At 41.2% G+C, this 27,644-nt stretch overlaps 1 protein-coding gene across 1 annotated transcript in view; it reads right to left on the bottom strand.

Moving 5' to 3' along the window:
- The window catches only part of LOC137273130 (carboxyl-terminal PDZ ligand of neuronal nitric oxide synthase protein-like), a 206,544-nt gene that overhangs the window by 29,667 nt on the left and 149,233 nt on the right, over window positions 1-27,644 (bottom strand). Inside the window, exons 4-5 of the mRNA XM_067805598.1 lie at window positions 19,567-19,625; window positions 10,714-10,822 (exon numbers count right to left, since the gene is read on the bottom strand). Of these exons, the coding sequence (XP_067661699.1) occupies window positions 10,714-10,822; window positions 19,567-19,625 (168 nt within the window). The remainder of the gene's footprint in view (window positions 1-10,713; window positions 10,823-19,566; window positions 19,626-27,644) is intronic.

A 27,644-nucleotide genomic window follows, 5' to 3' on the forward strand; every position in this document is an offset into this window, starting at 1 on the left:
GAGTGGGGTGGGTGAGTGGGTGAGTTTAGTTTTACGTCGCACTTAGCAATATTCCAGCTATATGGCGACGGTCTGTAAATAATCGAGTCTGGACCAGACAATCCAGTGATCAACAACATGAGCATCGATCTGCGCAATGGGGAACCGATGACATGTGTCAACCAAGTCATAATCTGACCACCCGATCCCGTTAGTCGCCTCTTACGACAAGCATAGTCACCTTTTATGGCAAGCATGGGTTGCTGAAGGCCTATTCTACCCCGGGACCTTCACGGGTCTCTGTTGGTAGAGGTGACAGTAACTGCACTGTATCAAGTTTGTATGATCTTCATTATCTAATGTGTTGGCTATCAAACTGAGTCTACATGTGAACAAGGTGTGAACAAGGTGTGAACTGTTTGGTTTTTTTGCATAGAAGAAATGCTGAAATCATCGGAGGCAGTATATTTTTCATTTAATTCTGTTTGACCATGACAAACTTACAGACACACTCAACGCATAAGAAAAAGTCTGCTTTGAACATTTTTAAAATAAAAACATTAACAAACTGACATAAACAGGGAAGGTGAATAAAATACAATGTTTTATCTTGGGATAGCTATTTGAACAGTGTAAAGAGTGTGAATTCCAGATCAGCTGAAACATACGGAGTAGTGAAGTAAGATGTGTGAGTTATCATCTTCATCAGATTGGTGGGCACGCAGGATGCTGGGAGCAGCTTACACCGTCCTATCTTCTCTCTGTACTAGCAGACACACTTCATCTAGATCACCTGAGTAAACACAGCACCTACCTTCTTACCCCTCATCCGTCTTGCAGCACTCCACGAACATCTCACCCTTTGCCCTTCTCATGTGCTTAATTACAATAATTAAATGTGCTGCCATGTAGCGGAACCATCACATGAACGGCTTCAGTGGCCGGCAGAGACAGGCGGAGTTATCTTATCTTGTTTTACACAAGTTCTTGGGAGCGGGTTATTGAAGCAGCACCTGGCCAGATTTCATTACTAGAGGATTCACATTTGATTGCTATCAAACTTGCTCATGTTACAGTTTAGGCAAATTGTGTTATTAGGTACAAAAAATTTACATATGACTTTTTTATTTATCAAAACAGAAATATGTTTTAATCCATCCCTCATGAAAGACCGAAAGTCCTGTCAACACAAAACACACATCCATCCATCCATCTACCCATCTTGTCATGCATTTACACCTGATTAGTTTGTGCCATGAGAATACACAAAACATCAGCAATAAAAACTATCTACGCTCAGTTATACACTGAAGCAGATTCCAGTGGACATAAATGACTTAGCAGTGTTGGTTATTACACACTGACTGACTAAGTATCAGTAATGGCAGCTGGTAATGATGCCAGCGGTTAATAAGGACAAAATATTAAAATATCAAGAAGATATGTGGTTCAGCTCCTGATGCCTTTCTCAATGTGATCTTTAACCTTTATAAGTATACGACTGTTTTGAAAATTTTTAACCTTTTTAAGCATCAATCTTTTTTCAACATCTTCATGAGGACATTCATTATCATAAGCATACATTTGACATTTAAGGTTGAAGAAAGAAAATATCACAAGACAAATTTAGACTTGTTTTCCACTGATCATACCATGATATTCCGGATTTACTGTAATACCTGAACAAGGAGACCAATAAACATTTCTCAACACTGGCTACTTGAAACCTCAGTTACATTTTACCGGTTAGCCATTCTGTTGCCATGGCAACTTGCATCACAAGAGCTTAAGTCACATGTAATCCAGTGAAATCTGGCACCTACCATCAAATACTTGCTTCAAACAACTTTGTTGGCTTGAAATTTAGAATACAACTTTTTCTAAATCAGAAATATTTGTATTCAGTATTTTCTAGAAGGAAGCATTTGGTTCAAAAACCTCTGAAAAGTCTGTCACTACCTTTACTTTGTGCCACCACTGTTTCAAATGGACAAGGTACCTCAGACCACTGGACAGACCATGCCTATATTTTTCAACCCATACATTTTGTATCTCTGCTTCAACCTAATTAAGTTTCTGGGATTCTCACTGCTGAGGGTTCACCAATGGTGAAAAGTCTGTTAGATCAACCTCCCAGGTGATAAAAAACACAGACCTCCACATGGTAAAGGTCTGTAACAGAGATCTCCAAGTGGTAAAGGTCTGTAACAGATCTCCAAGTGGTAAAGGTCTGTAACACAGATCTCCAAGTGGTAAAGGTCTGTAACAGATCTCCAAGTGGTAAACATATGTAACACAGACGTTCAAGTAGTAAACATTAGTAACAAAGACCTACAAGTGAAAAACATTGGTAACACAGACCTCCACCTGAACTGCCATGACCGGAACACTGTGGCAGTACACATTTCTGACACCAAGGTGTTGGATTAGCCTTGTGGTTAAAGCTTTCTCTCATCATGCCTATTACCAGGTTTGATTCTCCATTCCAGTGTCCCCAACTGAGTCAATGCTGGCATATTGCTTAAGCAGGAGAGAACTCACAGGACACACATGATCCAGGAGAGGTCTGCAAGGATCATTCAAGGATCAACATTTGCATCAGTTATCTGATCTTGTACTATGAATAATACAGCTGCCCTTACAGGACAACATATTTCTTTCTGTAATCATTTTTTCACAATTGTAATTAGTGGGTGTTGCAACTAAGCCTTCTAACTGTGTGTTTCTCTAACTTGTACTGTGTAGTATATGACAATTACCGCATTGTCTTTGACGTTTCATGGACTTGAGCAAGGGAATGGAGTTAGTCCTTGATTTGCCATTTGACATATCTGAACGCAGTTACCATCTCTGGCACTTGCTTTCAGGCAGATCTCTACAAGCTACAGTGCATTCCTCCACATTAGACAGTGTTGCTTTATCAGTGCCGATATTTCAAATATATCAGATATCTGTGAAGGATAAGAATTATCTATCTTACGCTAGCTGCCTCCCATCAATACAATTCCAGGGATCTATGAGGCAGAGCCTCCATGAGAAGTGGAACACTGACAGTCAAGCAACTACTACTCCCTTCATCTCATAACCTGCGTCCCCACTACCACAGGGGGAGCCACCTGGTAGCTTGTGGGGGGAAGAGATGGTGTGTACAGATCACTTGGTTCAGGTGTTACACAAATGAAACTGCTAAGGAGGTGTTCATTGGCTGTATTTTACAGTCTCCCTAGAAGGCTGTTAATTCACCACTGCAGCAACATAACATACTCAACATTGAATACGTGGCTGATATACCATGAAAGAGAATTTATTTCTGTAATTGTAAAACTTGAAACTAAAGCGAAAGTTAGAGATACTGGTTCAACAAAAGACCCTGGAGGCCTGGATCAGAGAGCTGCATAAAGCTTTGAAGTTTGTCACAGCGACAGCAACCCTTCAATCTCCTCTCACAACAAATACAATAAAATCAAACAAAGTATCGTGTCGTAAGTGAAGCCTTCAAGGTCGTTAACAAGATTACAGACAAAATGGCCCATTCCAAGCAATAGCACTGTTTCAAGTCTTCTAGTTTCATGCAATAATGCGCAATTAAATCGGCCAAGGTGATAGATAGTCATATTAGGCGATAACACAATTATTGCCCCTTGTGTTGATACTTGGAGTCTGGGGAATTACAGGAACACCTTGAAGAATGCCACACCATCTTGACAGTTTCAGGAGTTAAGTGGCAGAATCTTTTGCAATTGATTTTGACTTCTGTGTTGAAATTGAGAAAGAGTGGCCACCGCGGCAATCCCTTCTGTCAGACATTACTGAACTGTGTAGATCATTAAATCAACTTGATAAATGTGCTGCAAAACATTTGAGTGTAAGTGTCTGACAAAGCCATGCAAGACATTATAACCTATGGTTCACTATCTACTCCTAATACAAGAGTATTTTTTATCCCCTAAGCATAATGTCTACATGTTGAGATCAATGACTTCTGTGAATGGTTCTTGGATGTAGTTGGTTTGCTGTGTCTGATGCTGGGTCTCTAAACACCAAGACTGGCTGAGAAATTGAGACTACAGTTGAATGGGGTAGTGTTGTTCATTATGTATGGGCAGGGTTAGGGGGTGAGATTGAGACTAGAGTTGAATGGGGTAGTGTTGTTCGTTATGTATGGGCAGGGTTAGGGGGAGAGATTGAGACTAGAGTTGGATGGGGCAGTGTTGTTTGTTATGTATGGGCAGGGTTAGGGGAGAGATTGAGACTAGAGTTGGATGGGGCAGTGTTGTTTGTTATGTATCGGCAGGGTTAGGGGAGAGATTGAGACTAGAGTTGAACGTGGCAGTGTTGTTTGTTATGTGTCGGCAGGGTTAGGGGAGAGATTGAGACTAGAGTTGAATGGGGTAGTGTTGTTCATTATGTATGGGCTGCGGGTTAAGGGAGAGATTGAGAGTAGAGTTGAATGTGGCAGTGTTGTTTGTTATGTATGGGCAGGGTTAGGGGAGAGATTGAGACTAGAGTTGAATGTGGCAGTGTTGTTCATTATGTATCGGCGGGGTTAGGGGAGAGATTGAGACTAGAGTTGAATGGGGTAGTGTTGTTCATTATGTATGGGCAGGGTTACGGGGAGAGATTGAGACTAGAGTTGAATGGGGTAGTGTTGTTCGTTATGTATGGGCAGGGTTAGGGGGAGAGATTGAGACTAGAGTTGGATGGAGTAGTGTTGTTTGTTATGTATGGGCAGGGTTAGGGGAGAGATTGAGACTAGAGTTGAATGTGGCAGTGTTGTTTGTTATGTATGGGCAGGGTTAGGGGAGAGATTGAGACTAGAGTTGAACGTGGCAGTGTTGTTTGTTATGTATGGGCAGGGTTAGGGGAGAGATTGAGACTAGAGTTGAATGGGGTAGTGTTGTTCATTATGTATGGGCAGGGTTAGGGGGTGAGATTGAGACTACAGTTGAATGGGGTAGTGTTGTTAGTTATGTATGGGCAGGATTAGGGGAGAGATTGAGACTAGAGTTGAATGGGGTAGTGTTGTTCGTTATGTATCAGCAGGGTTTGGGGTGAGATTGCAACTTGAGTTGGATGGGGTAGTGTTGTTTGTTATATATCGGCAGGGTTAGGGGTGAGATTGAGACTAGAGTTGGATGTGGCAGTGTTGTTTGTTATGTATCGGCAGGGTTAGGGGAGAGATTGAGACTAGAGTTGAATGGGGTAGTATTGTTCATTATGTCAGACACCTTAACAAAATGTTTCACTTATGATGGGTTACATGTTATTGACTTAAACTCAGCGGGTGGGCCACTGTGTATAAGGTTGTTCTTAAACTGAGATTTCAAGGGTAACTTGGAGTCTGCACTAGGAACCAAACCCAGACCAGAATGACAAGAGAGGTGAATCGAGAATGGGTCTTTGGTCTGATGAGCTAATGATTTTGGGCTTCCTTAATACCGCCATAGGTGAAGGCATAGCTTGTCGCAGAACAAACAGTCCAACTCACGTGGCTGGGATACATCAGACGTGGAAGAGTTTCTGTAATCTACATCTTGACTTCTCCAAGTTATCATAAACACAATCTTGGCATTCGCCTATTCAAAGCAATCTCAAAAAGAACATAAAAATCTACAACTTGATTTAATTATTAAACAACCCTGAAAAGAAAAAAAAAAACAAAAGCAAAAAAAACAAAAAACACTACCAATCTTAACAAAAATTACAATATCTAAGAAATTGAAATTGAAGTGCTGGTAGTTTCCTGGCTTCTGGTGGCGGTTGTGTGATGACACGAGGAGTCAGGTCTCTTTCCATCGGATCACGTGTATTGACAGAGTGCCATGAATAACAATAAAACCTAGCCATCTTTGAAATTCAAATTAAGATTGGGGAGAGAAAGAGGTGAAAGACGCACTTCAGAAACTTTAATTACTTTGACTTTTTGGGTAGAAATTGGTCAGTTACTGCAAAGATTTGTGGCAAACCCTGTCAGTGATGCATGATGGGTATTATGAGACTGACACTGATTGGGAGATTTATGCATCATGGTTACCGTGAGCGTCAGTGTAGTAGGATGGTGGCACTGTTGGGACACGAAGAGATGGTAACCTGCCTCCAGCGTCACTCTGTTCATGATATTCATGAATTAAGGGATTTTCACATTTTATTCAGATAAACCATCAGGGATTATAAGCACAGAGGTCAATGCTTAGAAAATACTTCAAAGGTAGCGGATACACATGTCTAGCAGCTGATACTAGGGTCTAGCAGCTGATACTAGAGTCTAGCAGCTGATACTAGGGTCTAGCAGCTGATACTAGAGTCTGGCAGCTGATACTAGGGTCTAGCAGCTGATGCACAGGTCTACCAGCCGATACTTGGGTCTACCAGCTGATACACAGGTCTACCAGCCGATACTAGGGTCTACCAGCTGATACAGGGGGCTACCAGCTGATACTAGGGTCTACCAACTGATAAACAGGTCTACCAGCCAACACAGGGGTCTACCAGCCTACACAGGGGGTCTACCAGCCAACACAGTTGTCTACCAGCCTACACAGGGGTTTACCAGCCAACACAGGGGTCTACCAGCTGATACACATGTCTTGCAGCTGATACTAGGGTCTACCAGCTGATACTAGGGTCTACCATCCAACACATAGGATAGTTCCCCCATCACAACTAACACTTTCCTACACTCGTGTGACACAATAAACTGTAAAATGGCTGCAGCAAACAATGACTCTCCTCAACCCCAAACTGGACAATACACTCCTCCACCCCCAAGTCTTGTCAAGTCCCCCTTCCCCCCCGGCAGAAGAGTTAGCTGCCTACATATTCCACCAATCTTGTCAGTACTGAAGAACAACATGACAAGAGTAAACAGGACTCTCCCAACCCTTGGGAAAATCTGTGTCCCACAACAGCTCAAGGAACATCCCCATTCATCTTCATTAGTTAATCACGCCATGTTTTAATTACTTTAGATTATGGGTATCACATTGAGCATGGCGACAGCGCCACAGGCAGCAGGACTGATGGGAGCCAGACAGCCAATTACCGTTGTCGGAGCTGCACTGTGCTGGTACAGGGATGAGGAGGTACATGACAGTGTTGCACCTGATGATGATCCCACTCTTAGGTGGCTGTATCATAAAATATATCACCGCTCACACATCTACAACTTCAACTTACCATCAAAGGGTTTCAGCTTTTGTTCTTGACTATGATGCAATACAAATAATTAACTTTGTTTTTATATACAACATGTTACCACATATATATATCAAATATCAAATATCAATGTAGATAACATGACAAATCAATAAATCTGGGATTTGGGCCATGTCTGTTCCTCACTTAAATCTGACGAAGTCAGCTTCCTTGTGAAATTCACTGTTCCTGGCCATCATCACACAGACATAATATCATGCTTGAAAACATGCTTGGTATTATTGTTACTTGTTAATGATCAACAAGGCAGTATATGGTGAACTGTCATCATCAGCACCATGTCAAGGTCGCAACAGGGCCCCTCAGTTCAAATATTCTTCCACCATTGCTTAGAGACTTAAATATGAGACAGTCTTGTCCTCCTCCCTGGCCAAGAGAGTGTGCTCCCGGGGAGATAGTTCAAATCACCATGTTTAATTACACAATGAGTTCATCATGACAGACTTCACAACAGGAATTAGAGAAATTTCATCCCCTAGGATATGTTTGTTATAAGATAACTGTCACATTACCAGTAGCCTCAGGATACAGAATCTTGGCAGGCAATGATCCATTCGATGCATCAGTAAACGCCATGACCAAGACCGAATGATGCAAGATGCACATGTGTGTGACTTTAGTTACCTTCTGATCACCTTGTCAAGAAAACATCACACAGATTCAACGCTAAGCAACTTAGATAATGCAAGGAACCATTTATCAACTTCAAAGTTGATGGCCATTACCTAAAACCCAAATCAGTAAGCATGAGAGTTCTTTCTTCATATTTGGATTTATCTTAGGCTTCAAAGTTCATTGATAATGCTTTACTGACAAACTGGCAACACTGAAATCAGGATTTTCCTTGTATGAAGTTATTCCTGCTAATTATAGTTATCATTACACCTGAGCATAGCTCTGCCGTGTCATGTCTGTTTATCTGTGTCAGAGAATGCTGTCATGTGTGAGTAAGAGCTGTCAGTCACATCATCGGTTACATCTGTATGGATGACCTGTGGTTTGTATGTTTGTATTATCATAATCCATCAAAGATTGATCGGGCAGGCAGAAAAATATCTTTAATTTCCTTCAAATATTTTGTTACTGTGGCATCTGTTTCAAGCTACAGAAAGGAAATAGGCCATCAGATACCTAGCAAACAAAAGAATGACAGCTGAGAGATCAAAAAACCAAACCTTCAAGAGTTGAGGAAGGTTTTCCATCAGCTGATACACAGGAATCTTTAACCTCGAGCAAATCTTTGTGATCCCATTAAAAACGGTCCCAAGACAGGTAGCACAGTACAAACTAATGTCCTGTGACAGTCATGGTGTATATAATCCTTTACTACCTACAGTGAAGCAAGGAGTGACCAAACTGCCAGTTACGCCCTGTGACATGTGCTGACAGTCATGGTGTATACAATCCTTTACTACCTACAGTGAAGCAAGGAGTGACCATCCTGTCAGTAATACCCCGTGACATGTGCTGACAGTCATGGTGTATACAATCCTTTACTACCATCCTACCCATATTTTATCATTTAAGGGACCAGAGCAAATGACACAACTACATCAAAATGCCATCTTGCCAGTTTCACAAATTGATTCAGTCACAGAATATTGAAACATGTTTGAAATTTGAGCCTGATTCCAAATGGGCGAGAGTGAGTATGTTAACATTTGTTGCAGGGACAATGCCCCATGTTGGGGATATAACCTTGGACTAGCAAGCACCTGCTTTAACCACTTGTCTACTGCCCCACACATGGAATACACAGGTGTATGAGCACACCTTACTCTGTGTTTAGCTAAGAGTTCTCACTACTATGAGAAGATTTTGGAGAAACACGCAAACATGGCCTGGGCCTCATCACCTGGGAGGCAGACTACCAAGGACAGGAGCCATTAACTGTGAGAAAAAGAAAAGCCCTATTTTATTGATACGTTGTCAACGAGGGAAATTACACAATGGATTATTTGTCATATGACTATCCTTCGACCATGGAGGAAGGTTTCCCCTGACAGCTCGCATGATGCAATGACAGACATAATGACAGACATAATGACAGACATAACATTCTGAAGCCCTGCATTAGGCACAGTAAGAGCTAGGATAAATTCATTTTCAAATGTAACTTTTCAGCCACTGAGCTCTGTCAGCAAGAACATGACAATCCTTTTAGAGCCAGCTTACAGCTCATTACACCTGCCAGTTGTTACTGATAATGAATACAGTCATATGAATAGACATTCTCAGCTCCCCGGGGAATGTACTTCTGGCAGACATTGAGCTTCTGATCGACAAATATCATAATTCACCTATTAGTTGCTCCCCTGAGGCTGATGGAGAAGGGTATATCTGTGTGGGTGATAAGTGGTGTATCTCCTCATGAAGTATGATACGTTTCAGGCTATATGTCATACATCATGCAGAAGTAGTTACTATGATAAATACCATGTAGATATACACACAACAGTATTTGTACACCCTGGATTAGATTTATACTGACCTTGTTAGTGAAATAAAGTTGTCTGTACACTGCCATCTAATTAGATACACATTATGCATTCCAATATTCTGATTCTAGTTTGGAAATTGTTACTAACATCTGATGCAGTCAAAAGGCATTTTGGGGGGTTCTGAGCAGAGCCGATTCCAAAGAGACAGGAGATATTTCATTCCAGGAATATATTTTCCTCACCAATTTATCTCTTGGAGTGTAGCGTGTTGGCAGACCTGGCATGGGGCTAGGAATTTTGCACACTAAATGTGCTGCGTGAAGTGACTGGGATGAAGTCAAGTGACCCATGTCCCTGAGGAGCTTCATCATAGTGTATGATGAAGCATGGGGCTGGCTGTATCTGTGTTCTGTACACGTTTTGTATAATAGCCAGCATGTTGGGCTTGCACTTGACCACACAGGATGTCTGTCTGACCAGTGAAGTCAGGCTGGTCTGTACACATTCACGTGTCAGCTGGAGCTGACGGTAGCCAGCGGAGCCGCCAGGAGCTGACAGGAATCAGTATGTTATTAAATCATGGTGGTCTATAACTTCCCTCCGCAGGTGAAGTTGACGCAAACATTATATATTTGAAGGTCGTAAAGTATCACCTTTGGACATGTATTGAATCATCTGCGTCTATCTCATGTCACAAGATTCTCCATCAAACGTTCTGCAGCTCAAGGTCTTGGACATACAGTGTTTGTACAGAGATATACAGTGTTTATAGACAGGTGATACGTTGTATGCTTGACAGATGCAATCTCACACAGCTAACATTGCTAACATCCTCTCTCTCAGACGGTACATGTGTCGACACACACAGTTTCATCCACTTCCATCTGAGGACATTCAAGCCTCGTATCAAGTGTTTACAGTAACTCATGGTTATACAATGTTTGTCAAATTTAACAACTATGAACACATCCAACATTTTGTCTCAAACAAAACCTCTTGATACTAATGCACATGCTAGAATGCTAACATCACCTGCTAGAACTTGTACCAAAACATCCATGATAGAAAGTGGACATACCTTCTTGTAGGCTTTGAAGACATTGCACTTGAAGACGTTGCTGGGTCCATCACGGGCAATGTAGCTCCAGATCTTCAAGTCCTGGGAATCATGGGATACATAGAAGATCCTGCAACAAATGAAACAAGATGATCAACTCCAGGTGTACAACAGTGGACTATAAACAAATAGAAATTAGTTAGTGAGTTTGACACAGATTTCAGTTATTTTGCTCCATGTCAGTATCGAACAGGAGAAAAGGCAACTTGGACACCTCACAACCACTATCAAGTACTGAGGACACCTCACAACCACCACCAAGGTACTGTGGATACCTCACGACCAGCCCCAAGGTACTGAGGATGTCTCACAACCACCATCAAGTACTGAAGACGTCACACAACAAGCCCCAAGGTACTGAGGATGTCTCACAACCACCATCAAGTACTGAAGATGTCTCATAACCACCATCGAGGTAATGAGAATGTCTTACAATCACCATCAGGTACTGAGGATCTCTCAGAGCCACCGCCAAGGACTGAAGACATCTCTCAACCACCATCAAGTGTTGCAGATATCTCACAACCACCACCAAGGACTGAGAACATCTCACAACCACCATCAAGTGTTGCAGATATCTCACAACCACCACCAAGGACTGAGAACATCTCACAACCACCATCAAGTGTTGCAGATATCTCACAACCACCACCAAGGACTGAGAACATCTCACAACCACCACCCAGGACTGAGAACATCTCACAACCACCATCAAGTGTTGCAGATATCTCACAACCACCACCCAGGACTGAGAACATCTCACAACCACCATGAAGAACATAGGACATAAAAGGCACCTGATTACATGAGGATATCTAGTTAAGACAAGACAGAGATATGACAGGAGGTCCACATTGTTTACAAAATGCCACATGAAGCTGAATGACAAGGCAAGAGTGTGACTGAAGGTCTAATGATGCTGTGCACAGCAGACCCATCAGCCTTTAAATTTAATGTAAAACAACAGCAGAGGTGATACTGATCTTACAGAGCCACCTACGAACATAACCCAGCCAAAGGGACATAATTCTGCATGCAAGTTAACAGCACTCCTGCATCCTCACCCCACTGTCCTCAGTCCCAACTCTTGCAAGAGAAGATAAAGTTATAATAACATAACCCTCACTAACACACAATGCGCCGAGCTAAGTTAGTTAGTTGGAGGTTGGCCTCTCATACACTATCAAACAAATGACCTTGTACACTCAAGGTGAAATCCCTCTCATTAAAACACATGAAAATAGTGACAAGTGTAATGGAGGTGATCGAGAGTGAGGTTTTCAGTTGATACTACGGTGCCAATACAAACAGATACTCTGACACGGTGAAAGACTCCTGCCTTCTTATCATGTCGTGTAATGAGCTGAATTCAACTGACAGTGTCAGCTTACATCTAAGCAAAACACAACATACATCTCTTAATGATGTTTTTCTGATGTGGTGAATTATCAAAATGTCACATGAACTATGCCTTGAGCAGTGTATAGTTCATAAATGACAAACTTGGCAGTTCCTACTTCACATGTTAAGCTGGTTCAACAAGATGGACTCCAGTGCCATCAAACACTTTTTTTTATGAAGCATTAGGGCACTTTCAAGTTTGTTGGTCACTCCTACATTTGCATGGCGGTTGAGAGCACAACAAGACCTACAGTTTCCCTGTCAAGTCACTGCTCCCTCTTATGGCAGAGGAAGGCAAGCGTCAGGTCACAAGTTGTGTCTGAAGCTTCAACACTGGCCTCTCCTACCCCAATCAATACAACATTTCACACATCTTAAACTCTCGTTAGAAACAATTAGTGGCACCGTGTTTCATTAACTGTTGCAACTCCAGACCAATATTAAGTGAAGAAACGACGATCAGATGGAAGTGAGGTGTTTGGATTTGTTTGATGTCGCGGAAAGTGAATGAAATTTGAATAATCAGGATTTATTGAGATCTTGCAAGTCTATCAGATTGAGCTCTTCTGACAAATCAGTTTTTGCTTTTATTTCTTCAGCAACATTCATGTCCATCTACTGGCAGACAGGAAACTGTAGGAAAAGTGGGGAGAGATTGTTGGGTTGGATGAGGAGGTGTGGGTGGCTAGGTGCGTGAGTGAGTGAGTGAGTGTGTGAATGAGTAAGTGAGTGTAGGTGTGGGCCCAGCAGGATTAGAGCAGGGTATGGATCTCCCAGCATATGTGACTCACAGCCTTGAATTTGGTTGAGGTGTGAGTAAAGAAGATCAAGTCAAATATCAAGTGGCTGTTGTTTTAAACAGCCATATACAAGCTTGGGCACATCAACAACTTGGAAACAGGAACAGTGCAAATCAGTGACAAAGGGAAATATATCCACGGTACTGTATTTAACCCAGATACAAACCCTCACCAGGTTGGACACACCCATCCTGCAGAAGACCCACATCCTGCTGGAGACCCAAACCCTACTGGTACCCCTCATGTTGCAGGATACTCACATCCTGAAGGAGACCCAAATCCTGCTCGAGTCCCACATCTTGCAGGATACTTGCATCCTGTTGGAGACCCACACCCTGCAGAAGACCCACACCCTGTTGGTGACTTACACCCTGTTGGTGACTTACACCCTGCTGAGGTCCCACATCTTGCAGGATACTCATATCCTGTAGGAGAACAACATCCTGCTAGAGTACCACATCGTGCAGGACACTCATATCCTGCTGGAGACCCACATATTTTGAGAGGCCCACATGTTGCAGGGCACTCACATTCTACTGGAGACCCACATCTTGCAGGACACGCATCCTGCTCGAGTCCCACATCTTGCAGGATACTTGCATCCTGTTGGAGACCCACACCCTGCTGGAGATTTACACCCTGCTGGGGTCCCACATCTTTCAGGATACTCACATCCTATAGGAGACCAACATCCTGCTGGAGTACCACATCTTGCAGGACACTCATATCCTGCTGAAGACCCATACCCTGTGGAGTCCCACATCTTGCAGGACACACATCCTGCTGAAGATCTACACCCTGCTGGAGTCCCACATCTTGTTGGAAACCCATATCCTGCCGGAGTCCCACACCCAAATACTGCTGGAGACTGACTTCTGGCCCAACACCATGACAGAGCCTCATCCAGTTGGGGTGACACAAAATCGAGAGGTCCACATACAAAGTTTTGGAGACCCACATCCTGCTAGACACCCACCCTCTGCTAGACAAACCATCCTGCTGAACACCCTTGTCCTGCTAGACAACCCATCCTGCAAGATCCACACACAGCTATCATACAGTCAAACACTGATGGCCCCGAGCCTGTGTAATATCCTCTCTCCCACAAAAGGATAGCACTTTTTACCTGTTTTATTGTACCAGATTTTCTTGTCTTTTTATAACAAAAAAATATTTCTTTGTTGGAGTAGGCTGCATCAATCTTCAAGATGCACTTCAGTACAAAAAATCGTTAACTCTCATCTCCCAGAGTTTGACCTTGCTCTGGATTCTGAGGTGACGTCTACGTCGACTGTAAGTATGATCAGAAGACAAGGAACAACATGAAGCACATTTCTCATCACATCAAACCCCCCAATTATACAGAGAGAGACACACATTTCAATGTGGTTCTTGTGACGTAAGCACTGCATCATGAGTGTCCCCACGCAATCCAGCAGGAATGTCAGATGCTTCTCTACAGCACTATCAGAAATATGGAAAAAAGCATGACAAAAAATACACTTCTAAAAAGGTCAGGTGTCAGGAGACGAGGACAAGATGCATGTTGGAGACTTGACATGTCTGTTCACAGCCCAGGGTGAGAATCTCTCTGCCCATGGAGCTGAATATCTGTAATCCCAGTCCTTGGAGAGTTGTGAGTCGGAGTTGATGACGCTGCTGCACCCATGAAGTAGTGTGATGCCACCACAGTGAAGACAGCAACATGATTATTCCTATATTCAAATTAAGCTATCTTCAAAAACAGAAAATCTTCTGCAAATTCTCATTGTTGCTGAATCTGCTGTAATTCATGGCAGTTATTATCTGATGTGATAGTTGTATAAGATCATTGTTGCGTGAAGTGATTGTTGTGTAAAGCAATTATTGTGTAAACTGATTGTTGTGTGAACAGATTATTATGTGAACTGATTGAACTGTCACGGGGGACTCACCTGAACTGATCGTTTGTCGACTGATTTGCATGTCAACCATTCATGTAAATCAAATGTGGTCTGATCCAAATATGACAACATGACAGTCATGTAAACTGATTATTATATTAACTGACTGCTGTGGGAACAGATAGATACATTGAAGATCACGTATACTCTAGGGGTGAAAATGCACAAATCACTCACTGACATCGGCATAAATGAAACCCCGTCATCAATACTGCTCATTTCGATCTTTAATTACCTTAAATCGACCTTTTTGACAACAGTGAGCAATTCTCAACTGCAAACGAAATTTCAACCAATCAGAGCGGCATGTCTTCGTGATGTAATAGTAGGTATAGATATGAGGGCCTATGCAGAATTCATCTACATTTCAGGGGTTAAACTATTTCTTTTACAGGTTTGTACAAACCTGAAATTGCGAAAGTAGTTGTGAAAAAGTGAAAGCTATATGTTCTCACAATCTACCATCATTTAGTTTTGTCTCCTGCTTTGCCTAGATTCGGTCAAAATCACTTGGTGTAGTGGTATAAACCTACATGTTATTTGTCATCATTCACTTGATGCTCAGTTAATGAATTTACAACAAGTATAATTAGTGGTAACGCCACTTAGATTACCCGACAAAGGCCCCCATTTGGCATTTCTTGTGTCTAGATCGATCAAAGGATCAACCGATAACACGCTGATTAATTACTTTTATGCGGATTCAAATGGGGGATTTGTCAAAAGGTAGTGTTTATGTATGTACTAATCTATACTGAATACACTCTGTCATGTCTGTGTCTATGTAAAAACAACTTCCTTCTTACCAATACATTGATTGATTGCTCATTATTGGCTAGCTAAGTAACTTTTTTAAAAGAATGACGGACATTATGCAATTAGTTGCCAGGTGTGCTATCTTGGGTGACCAATGAGACTATACAGCAATGTGAAAAACCGGAATTGATACATCACGTTTTCGTATATTAGACTGTTAGAAGACACATCACTTGGAAAATCTGCAGATGAATTATATACCACTCGTTTTTGCAGATATTGATGGATACATTCCTCGAAGAAGGGAATAGCCTGACATTGCTCCAATAACTTTAATTTCACTACTTGCATTTTGTTTTGATTAAGTTGTCATAGCTTTCAACAGAATCATTGTTTTCACCGTGAAGTGTGATGATGCAGACGACATACACTTGGGCGGGCAGGCGTGCGAATTATCATTCATATCGGCAAACTGTAAAATGTCAACATATGACATTCCTGTCATACATTTGCAGATCGCTTCTTTTTATTAAGCTTCAAAATACATACAAGTATGATTATAAAGTAATTAGGATTATGAGACCAAATATAAAGATGTAGATTGACAAGTGTCTACATACTGGTGAGTGAACGTTACAAACCAAGTAAATTTAGCGAAGAAATTTATTGCGCAGTATTTTCACTTCAACACCGACCTCGCTTAGGTTATGTTACAGATTGTGTCATGCAAACTCGTTTTGGTAATGATTCAAACACACATTTAACTACTGGTAGAAAGTAAGTTTTTATCTACTAACTTGATGAAAACAAACCATAATCCCATTAATTCAAATGGATTTGACTTCACGATTTTCAAAAATGGCAGCGCCCTGTCTTAGGATGAATGCTATTTAAGTTTGTTTTCACTGACTTACAAAAGCAAACTTACTTTCTACTGGTAGTGAAATGTGTATTATATTGATCAACAATAGGACTTTGCATGACATTGCTTATGACATAACAATTTCACTCTTGGAAGGGAGGTGGAGATCAATATAATATTGCTTGCAATATTAATGTCACTTTGACCCCCACCTTGCTCCCTTGGAAAAAGTCCTTATGTTAAAAGTTGTGTCATGCAAAATCCTTTATGCCATGATTCAAATGCATATTTAACTACTAGTAAAAAGCAGTTTCTATTTTCTAAGTTGATGAGAACAAACCATAATCTTAATAATTTTAACGGACTTTAGCCCGTGACTTCACGATTGTTAAAAAATCTGTCTCTCTGAGGATGAATGCCATTTACGTAAGTTTTCACTGACTTACAAAATCAAAATTACTTTTCACTGGTAGTAAAATATGTATTTTATGGATGGACATTAGGATTTTACATGACATTGCTTATAACATAACAATTTCACTCTTGGAAGTGAGGCGGGGATTGATATAATATTACTTACGATGATAATGTCACTTCAACCACAACCTCGCTTCCGAGGAAGAAATCGTTAAGTCCATGCAAAATCTTTTCGGTCAGCAATGTGTAGTAAGTAGTCTTGATTTTATAAACTCGATGAAACTTGAACTCCATTTTCTTTCCTGGACTGGTAGGGGGCGAACCATCCGATTTAGTATATACCACAGGCTTCTACAACGCTCGCTTTGTACACACAAACAACCAATTTAAGCACAAACTACAGGGTCTGGTGGAAATCTGTGCATAGTGACATCATCACCCGACCCCAAGGAGCAATGGACGGCAACACAACAATTCGGCATGTCTTTGGTGACATTGAAAAATCAGCAAAATGACGAGCTTCCTACATATTCTCTATACAACAAAAGGAAAATCGTTCCTTCTATGACGTCACTGCAGGGCTCTGGCAACAGATTTACGTAACCAGTCTGCGGTTTCGTTTGCAGGTGAGAAACAAGCAGATGGCTTTTTTGCAACTTTTGAGCACTTGGTATTAATTTACCACAAGTTTGTTTTTTTCAAAAAATGGTGTTCCGTTTTTGACTAACCAGAAGTCTTTCATATGCAGTGGTAAAAAGAGTACCAAAATTTTTTGTTTAGTCATTCTTTAACTGACTGTGATATAAACTGACAGTTATGAGGAGTGGTTGTTGTGTTGGCTTATTTCCATGCAAAATGATCTTCATGCAAGCTAACTATCATTTCATCTGACCAGTATATGCATAATACAGTCTCAAAACACCGTGATTGATGGCAGCACTTAATCAGAGTCTAATTATTATTACCCCGGATAACCCAAGCAGCCTGTTAGGTGCTAGAAGGTTATAGTCACATGACTGTCCAACAGGTACCCATTTTCTGCTGGCTGAACAGAGGCAATTTTGAACACATTTGTTTGTCTAAGGTGAAGCCTCATATATCACAAGTGCTGACAAAATATTTGAAACAAATGTGTTAAATACACACATTGGACAAATACAGACATGACATTAATATACTGGAGTCAGTAAGGAGTCACACTTAGATTATGCTCTCTTATCTAAGGACTGTCGAAAGCTGACATTGCTTAACTTCAACTGACTTGTGACTTGAGCTCTGTACACAAGACCCGACCCGAATGTGTTGAGTACACACACTGGACAGACAGAGACGTGACTACAATATACTGGAGTCAGTAAGGAGTCACACTTAGATTATGCTCTCTTATCTAAGGACTGTCGAAAGCTGACACTGCTTAACTTCAACTGACTTGTGACTTGAGCTCTGTACACAAGACCATGTGCAACCATCTGATGTCCCTGTTCTGTTTAGTTGTAAAAATTCTGTTTGAGAAATTCATACAAGCCATCTTCAGCATAATTCTTATACACTGAGATAATATTTGAAACAAATGTGTTGAGTACACACACTGGACAGAGACGTGAAGGATCGGGTGAGCTTAGTAGTGGGGATGAAGAATCAGGTGAGCTATGTAATTGTGATGTGGGATTAGGTGAGGTAAGGATTGGTGATGAAGGATCAGATGAGCTAGGTAATGGTGATGAAAGATCAGGTGAGCTAAATAACAGTGATGAAAAATCAGGTGAAATAGTAACAGAGATGAAGGATCAGGAAAGCCTAGTAGTGGTGATAAAGGATCAGGTGAGCTATGTAATTGTGATGTGGGATTAGGTGAGGTAAGGATTGGTGATGAAGGATCAGGTGAGCTAGGTAATGGTGATGAAAGATCAGGTGAGCTAAATAACAGTGATGAAAAATCAGGTGAAACAGTAACAGAGATGAAGGATCAGGAGAGCCTAGTAGTGGTGATGAAGGATCAGGTGAGCTATGTAATTGTGATGTGGGATTAGGTGAGGTAAGGAGGTAATGGTGATGAAAGATCAGGTGAGCATAATAACGGTGATGAAAAAATCAGGTGAAACAGTAACAGAGATGAAGGATCAGGAGAGCCTAGTAGTGGTGATGAAAGATCAGGTGAGCTATGTAATTGCGATGAGGGATTAGGTGAGGTAAGGAGTGACTGAGTGACTTTAGTTTTACGCCACACTCAGCAATATTATACCTATATAGCGGTGGTCTGTAAATAATAGAGTCTGGACCAGACAATCCAGTGATCAACAACATGATCATCAATCTGCGCAATTGGGAACCGATGACATGTGTCAACCAAGTCAGCGAGCCTGACCACTCGATCTCGTTAGTCGCCTCTTACGACAAGCAGGTGAGGTAATGATTGGTGATGAAGGATCTGGCGAGCTAAGTAATGGTGATGAGGGATTAGGTGAGCTAAATAATGGTCATGAAGGATCAGGTGAGCTATGTAATTGTGATGAGGGAATAGGTGAGGTAAGGATTGGTGAGCTAATAAATGGCAATGCAGGACCCTGGTATACTTAGTGGCATATCCTTTACATAGTGGCCATTGACCAGGTGAGCTTAGTATGGCATCCCTTACCTGTATATCGGGTGATGCATGACCATAAGACGACTGTCATCAAATGACCATTGTGCTTTCTGAAACACAAGACAGAAAGTTCTGTAATGTAAGACTACTGACAACTTCAACTTGACAATTCAATGAACTTAAAGGCATCATCTGTCTCAATACAAGCAAGTACAGACCAGACAGAATATGGACAAAGAATCAAACAAGAGATCACAAGACATATGTGCTTACATTTAATGAGGTGTACATATGGAAAAGTGAATCAGAAACAAAATCCACAATTGATTATCTAGGACTTGTGTTGAATGATTATCGATCATAATCTAAATATACATTTCACTAATACATTTCTACTGTAATCACCAATTTCACTTTTTTCCCCCCTCAGATTTTCCTAATTAATGTTTTTTATAACTAATACTTTTATGGAATGAAATGTATACATGCGAGACATTTTGTCAAAATTTATTTATTGAAATGAGAGGTAAATGTTTCATATCTTGTATATTGAAATGTAGCTCGCGTGTCAGTTGAGTTCACCGAAAACAACAGAAGAGTGCTTAGCCAATCAGAAAACGGCATCTATGTGTGAGGTAAGATTAATTTCTATATTCCTGCATGACCTTTCCCACTAGGACTGATCAGCAGGTCTGTCATGCATTATGAAAATATCAACCCACAATATACCTGAGTTAGAGAGTGACTTTTAATTTTACCCAGTTTTTAGTAATATTCAAACAATGTCACGGTGATGGACACCAGACTGGTCTTGTGTGTCTTCGATGTAAAAAGTGAATGTATTAACCACTAGGCTACCCCCAACTACTTGAACACATGACAACATGGATATCTATAGCAGTATGACAGAACTGGGTAGTCTTTAACTTGTTTGGAATCTGGGACCTATCAGCGACTATCAATCTATCAGGACAGCTGTAGCAATATTGTGGAAATTTATTCATGAAAAAATCCTATTCCCTAAAAAATCCAGAGCAACCTCTTCCAAAATCCCTTTAAGGCTCCATAATGACATCATGCAGATCAGCCAATCACAGCCTACAATCACCGGGCAATAAACAGTATATAATGCATGCTGATATCAAAACAGAATTTTTATGAACCATATAACATGAACTCATGCAGAATGATGCTTCCTATTTCTGGTTTAAACTTCCAGACAACACAATTTTGTTAAACACCACTGCACAAGTTAGATCAATTTTGTGCAAATGAAGACTTTTCTATGACAAAAATGGCAGCTAAAGTCCCTGCACTGGGTCTGCAAGAGCAGTTCCTGGTGAGGAGGTTCTTGCAGAGATGGTCTGTCCTGGCAGTTGTCAGTGAGTCCATGTCCTGTAGTCAAACTTCATGCCAGGCTCAATTTCCGTGATAGCCGCACGAGGTCTTTGCAAATCTCATCAGTGATGATGAGGGATAAAGGGTGTGTAATCACCACAGTGCCTTAGCAGGAGTATGTAGTCTCACACCTTACCCAAGTGTGTTGGATCAGTCAGGCTGGGAGACAACTGTGTCAGTGTTTAAGCACAGCGTTTATCATTTACTAATACCCAACAGCTTTCTGACATTTGAAAATTGTCAGACTCCACCAATGAAGCTGCTTCAGAAACTATCATCATTGAAACCACAAAAGTTGTTATCTGTCGCAGTGGAGTTAAACTGCAGAAACAGAAGAGCCACTATCTCGCTGCACATGGGATACACATGCCTGGTGAAAAATTAAGTTGAATGCTGACGTTAAACAGTAGATAATAAAAGTGTACAATTTTTTCCATGCTGAAGCCGAAAGGGGCAAACCATGTCATGCCATTAACAAATTCCGTAAGCCGTCTGGAACACAAACATTGTGAGGGTGATGCAAAGAAGGTAGGAGTTGTCTCAAAATCACACAATTTTAAACATTTGGACAACTTTCAGAATAATTTGTAAGGCAGTCTATCAACAAACACGTCACTGAAAATTTTTAAAAAAGCATTTGAACCAAGAACACAACCTCAGAGTATCAAAGTAAACCCTAAGGTATCGTTATAAGAAAATTTTGGGGGAGAATAGGTCAGTACTCTGTGAACACCCTGATATCGTTCTCTTGAGAAATAAGTTTCTTAGGGTAATAACGAGGAAGTGTGAGGATGGGTTCGAGCCAATGTCCTAGGACAAGACCTGGGTCAATGTCTCACACACTGCCAGCAGTCAGTGGGTACCCGATGGGGGTGATTAGTGGTACTGTAGTGAGCTGCCTCTAGGGAAAGGCGACAGACTAATCATTCTCCATGCTGGTCGCTCCAGCAAAGGCTTTCTCAAAGACTGCGACTTGGTATTCAGGGCAAAGTCCAGAGATTACAGAGACTACCATTCCGAATGGTGTGGTTTTCCTCGACTGGGTTAAGAACAAGTTGGTCCCAGCTCTACCAGAGAAGTCGTTGATTGTAATGGACAATGCCCCATACCACAGCATGCAGGACCCCGACAGTAAAGCCCAGACATCGGACAGTCGAAAAGATGATATACTATCATGGCTCGACAAATTTCAGAATGCACGAACTTCAAAGGCAGCGATGCCTCAGCTATATGAGATCATAAAACCCCCACAAAGGTGAACCTTTCCACAAAGTTGACAGTTACATATAAAGTAAGGGTCATGGTATTCTGGCACTTCCACCCTATCACTGTGACATTAACCCCATTGAAATGATATGGGGTATTGTCAAAGGATACGTTGCCTGATCAAACACAACTTTTAGATTATGTGACATATAAGTTTGGGTTAAGGAATCCCTTTACAAACTGAAACTTGGCAAAACTGAGTCAACAAGGTAGCTAACGTCCCTGAACAATGTTACTGGTCTTGGGATGGCCGACAACAAGCACCTGTAGCCTCCCTTGTCATCCCTTTAAGTCACGACAATGATACTACGACAGATGAGGAACCAACAGGTCTCATGAAATAGAGGTGCTCCCTGCCATGACTGGCTGATCTGTTTCTGCAGTTTCACCACGCAGCTACAGATAACAACTTTAGCGTTTTGAATGGTGATAGTTTTCTAAACAATTTTTGTGGTAGAGTCCGGAAAATGTTCAAATATAAGAAAGCTGCTGGGTATTAGTAAATGATAAACATGTGTACTGTTTATATTTATGTGGCAATTTTGTACAATGACAAAATTTGCAATTCATCAGTCCGTTTCTGACTCAAAGTGGACTGTAAACACCCTAACCACCAGGCTACTGAACACCTCAATCATCAAGCTGCTAAACACCCCAACCACCAGGATACTAAACACCCGAAACACAAGGATACTAAATACCTCAACCACCTGGCTACTGAACACCTTAACCAAACCCTACTGAACACCTCAACAATCAAGTTACTGAACACCCCAACAACGGGCTACTCAACAACCCAACCACCAGGCTAATAAACACACCATTCACCAAGCTACTGAACACCCCAACCACCTGGCGACTGAACACCCCTAACATCAGGCTACTGAGCATCCCGACCACCAGGCTACTAAACACCCCAGATTACTGAACACCATAGTCATGAGGATACTTAACACCCAACCTTCCAGCTACTGAACTCACCATTCACCCACCAAATGAACACCTCAACCACCTGGTAACTGAACATCCCATCCACACGGCTACTGAACACCCCAACCACTAGACTTCTAAACATCCAAACCACATGACTCATGAACACCCAAACCACCCACCAACTGAAAACCTCAACCACTGAACATTGCAACCATCCGACTATTGAACACCCCTACCACCCACTGACTGAACACCCCAACCACCTGATTACTGAACACCCCAACCACAAGAGTATTGAACACCTCAACCACTCGACTACTGAACAACCTCAACCACCAGGCAACTGAACATCCCAGTCTCAGGGATACTGAACTCTCCAACCACAAGACTCCTGAACACCCTGAACACCCCAAACAGCCAGTTACTGAACATCCCAGCCACCAGGCTACTGAACACTGCAGGTTATGGAACATCCAAGTCATGGGGATACTGAACACCCTAAATCCTCGATTACTGAAAACTGCAACCACTTTTACTAGTGAACACCCCAAACACCCAGCTACAGAACATCCCACCCACCAACCTTACTGGACACCACAGCCACCAAGCTACTAAAGATCCCAGCTGCCAGGCTACTGAACACTCTGAAACACACGATGTCAGAAAGTGAGATGGATCTGCCTGTTGGTTATTGATCCTGAGACACTGATCGGCTGTGATTGTAACTGACCAGTAATTACCAGTATTCAAACTGATCACGAGAGCATCCACGTCTCTGCAGCTAACTGCTGAGCTCCAATGCATGCAGTTAATAGACTGCGATACCTCAGCACAAAATTGTGATGCGCGAAAGATCACACAGCCATTGAATTTTGCTTTACAAGCTCAGAGGTGGAAATTACAAACTATACCGTCATTATGACTTTCATTTCGAAGCCACACACTAATGCAGCCTTGGCGTAAGGAAAAGGCTGAATTGCGCTTTTCATGGTGTTCAGAAGAGAGAAAATTCTGTACTTAAATTCAAAGTGTAACAGCGCTGGTTTCATCCTGAGAGAGAAGGAAATGGGGTTTCAGAAGGTAATAGCAGTGATACTAACACACCTCAAAATGAAACGTGGCAGGAAGTGGAGCCGTGGTGTTTGAAAGGCCATAAAAGTGGCTGCGGTGATGTCTTCCAAAGCATCATGGCAGACAGTTTACTAGAACAAATTTGCCATATATTCACTTCTAGGTTTTTTGAAAAGCTTTTTAAGGACTAAAAAGAATCTTTCTCTATTGAATTTTGCACTTTCTTCAAATGATGCTTTCAGTGGAAGACCAGGTTCTGACTCGTACCATTAGGTCATCATAATTACAAGCCCATGGTTCCAAAATCTCAGAACACACTTCTGTCAGGACAGTAAGAAAATATACTTAACTGTGTGCATGTATATTATCGGAATCGTGTGTTACTGAATCTATCCTAAATTCTTATTACCTGGAATATTGTTTTTCATATGCACAATTGTTTGTATTTCTAATATTTAAATGGATATTCAAATATCACTGAAGCATTTGCTCACAGATATATAGAAAGATTTCAGTTTTTTTCCCTTTCTTATTCTTCCAGATCAACATGTTCTGCCTGAGATCAAGACAGTAAATGAAGTCACAGTATTCCCAGTTTCTACAGGAGACGAGCCTCCCTTCAGCAGTAGACACCACCATCCAGGCTGCCATCAACACTCCCACAATGTTATGTATCATGTAGTTTTTTCAGTCTTCACTTCTTTCCACAGATAGTTATGCAAACAAAAAATGCTTTTCGACTTCAAGTGAGTACATAGAATGCTCAATGCAGACCTCATGTCTTCTTTCTGCTGTCTTCCACCAGAAAACTAATCTCTTTCATCCGACAGCTATTTTCCTATTTCCTTTGCTAAGTCCGTATCGTAATATCAAGATGGCAGATAATCATATACATCATGTAAGACTCCCATGGCAAATGTGTAATCCTTGTGTTGATCTCACAATGCAGGATGGGATATGCCTACCCTTACTTAGTGCTCAAAGTCATAATTCCCGAACATTTTCCCCATGGGCCTAATAATGGCATATCCACCATTCACTTTCAAATCATTTTTTCTTTGAACAAGTTCCACTGGTTCATGAGTTTCTTTGAGATTAATATTGTTGGCCAGAGTGTTCTGTGCACACTAAAAATGTGGGGTAACCATGACCTTGAACCTCTCGACCCTGTGTAAACACCCTCACTAACAACTGCCATTGTCTTGTATGTGGGCAAATTCCCAATTTCACAAACACAGTAACAGAAACACATGCATTGGGAACATCCACACATCAAGCCATTGGGTCACTGTGGAAGTGTAAGATCTGCACATCAGGTATTCTGTTGGTTATTGTGAAAGTGAAAGATCTGCACATCAGGTATTATGTTAGTGATCATTGCGGAAGTGTAAGATCTGCACATCAGGTATTCTGCTGGTGATCATTGTGGAAGTGTAAGATCTTCACATCAGGTATTCTGTTGGTCATTGTGGAAGTGTAAGATCTTCACATCAGGTATTCTGTTGGTCATTGTGGAAGTGTAAGATCTTCACATCAGGTATTCTGTTGGTCATTGTGGAAGTGTAAGATCTTCACATCAGGTATTCTGTTGGTCATTGTGGAAGTGTAAGATCTTCACATCAGGTATTCTGTTGGTCATTGTGGAAGTGTAAGATCTGCACATCAGGTATTCTGTTGGTGGTCATTGTTCAAAGGGAAAAGAAAACATCATTGTTATGTTTCTACAACATCTCGGACTGACGTCTCCCTCTAGTATCTGGTACATACCAGCAGTCAATTACCCAGTGTTTGTTTAACAGGGCAGCTGTGATTTATGAATGCCAACCTTCTGACTATTGTAATCCGTTAAGATGATCTGATCTGCCAGCGGCCATTTACTGTTGGTAACGACTTTAACTGGTCATGTAAGGGTCACTGATGGCTGAGGAAGCATCTCTCACAGGCCCTCTGTGTCATTGCAAGGATAAAAGATTCTCTATAATAATATAACAAGAGTCATCAGAAGATGACATATCCCCCTGGCCCCCACATATTTGAAAGGACAAATCATCGGACAGTTACTTATTGTGTTTTTAGACCAAGTCTGAATTGCTTCCATGGAATTCATGAAAAATATAAATGCCATATATCTGTCATCAGAAAAAGTCACCATTTCAAGATCTGTCTTGTATGTCTGCCAGGATCTTTAGAAAGATATGAAATGTTTTTCGAGCTGTGCTCCAGAAACGAAGCCAGCAACATGTTCAAGGAACCGAGAAAATAATACATAAAAAAAAAACGAAATAGCAAAAGGCACCACTCTGGGGGTCTACCACACATATCTACCAAGTTTTACTGACAGATATTAAGAAGTTTTTCAGTTCTGCTCCGGAAATGAAACACATCTCTCACTTTTGAGAGTAAGTCAAAAACGTTTCCATGGGAACTAAGAAAATGATAAATCACTAAAACCTGGAAATAGTAAAAATCACCACTTTAGGTTCCGATCGATATATCTACCAAGTTTTGCTGGAAAATATTGAATGCTTTTTAAGTTCTCCTCCGGAAACAAAGTCCATACCTCCATTTTGAGACTAAGTCCAAAATGTTTCCATGGAAACCAAGAAAATGATAAATCACAAAAACCTGTAAATAGCAAAAGGCACCACTTTAGGTTCCGATTGATCTACCAAGTTTTGCAAAAAAATATAGAACGGTTTTTAAGTTCTGCTCTGGAAATGAACCACAACCCTCCATTTCGAGACTAAGTCCGAAACATTACCATAAAAACAGAGAAAATAATAAATCGGAAAAACATGTAAGTAGCAAAAGGCACCACTCTGGGGTCTGCCTCACATATCTACCAAGTAACACTGACAGATATTGAGACGTTTTTGAGTTCTGCTCTGGAAACGAAACACACCTCTTACTTTTGAGACTAAGTACAAAATGCTTCTATGGAAACCGAGAAACTAAGAAATCACAAAAGCCTGTAAGTAGGAAAAGGCACCACTTTGGGGTCTGCCACGTTAGGTTCCGAAACATATATCTACTAAGTTCTGCAGAAAAATATTGAATGGTGTTTAAGTTCTGCTCTGGAAACGAACCACATCCCTCCATTTTGAGACTAAGTCTGAACCGTTTCCATGGAAACTGAGAAAATAATAAATCACAAAAACCTGTAAATACCAAAAGGCACCACTTTGGGGTCTGCCACATATATCTACCAAATGACACTGACAGATATTAAGAAGTTTTTGAGTTCTGCTTCGGAAACAAAACATACCTCTTACTTTTGACATGAAGTCTGAATCTTTCCATGGAGACCGAGAAACTATGAAATCACAAAAACCTGTAAATACCAAAAGGCACCACTGCAGCTTCTGATTGGTATATCTACCAAGTTTTGAAGCAAAATATTGAACGGATTTTGAGTTATGCTCCGGAAACAAAGAACATAGCTTCATTTTGAGACCAAGTCC

The sequence above is a fragment of the Haliotis asinina genome, chromosome 2, assembly GCF_037392515.1.
Source record: "Haliotis asinina isolate JCU_RB_2024 chromosome 2, JCU_Hal_asi_v2, whole genome shotgun sequence".
Taxonomy (NCBI): domain Eukaryota; kingdom Metazoa; phylum Mollusca; class Gastropoda; order Lepetellida; family Haliotidae; genus Haliotis; species Haliotis asinina.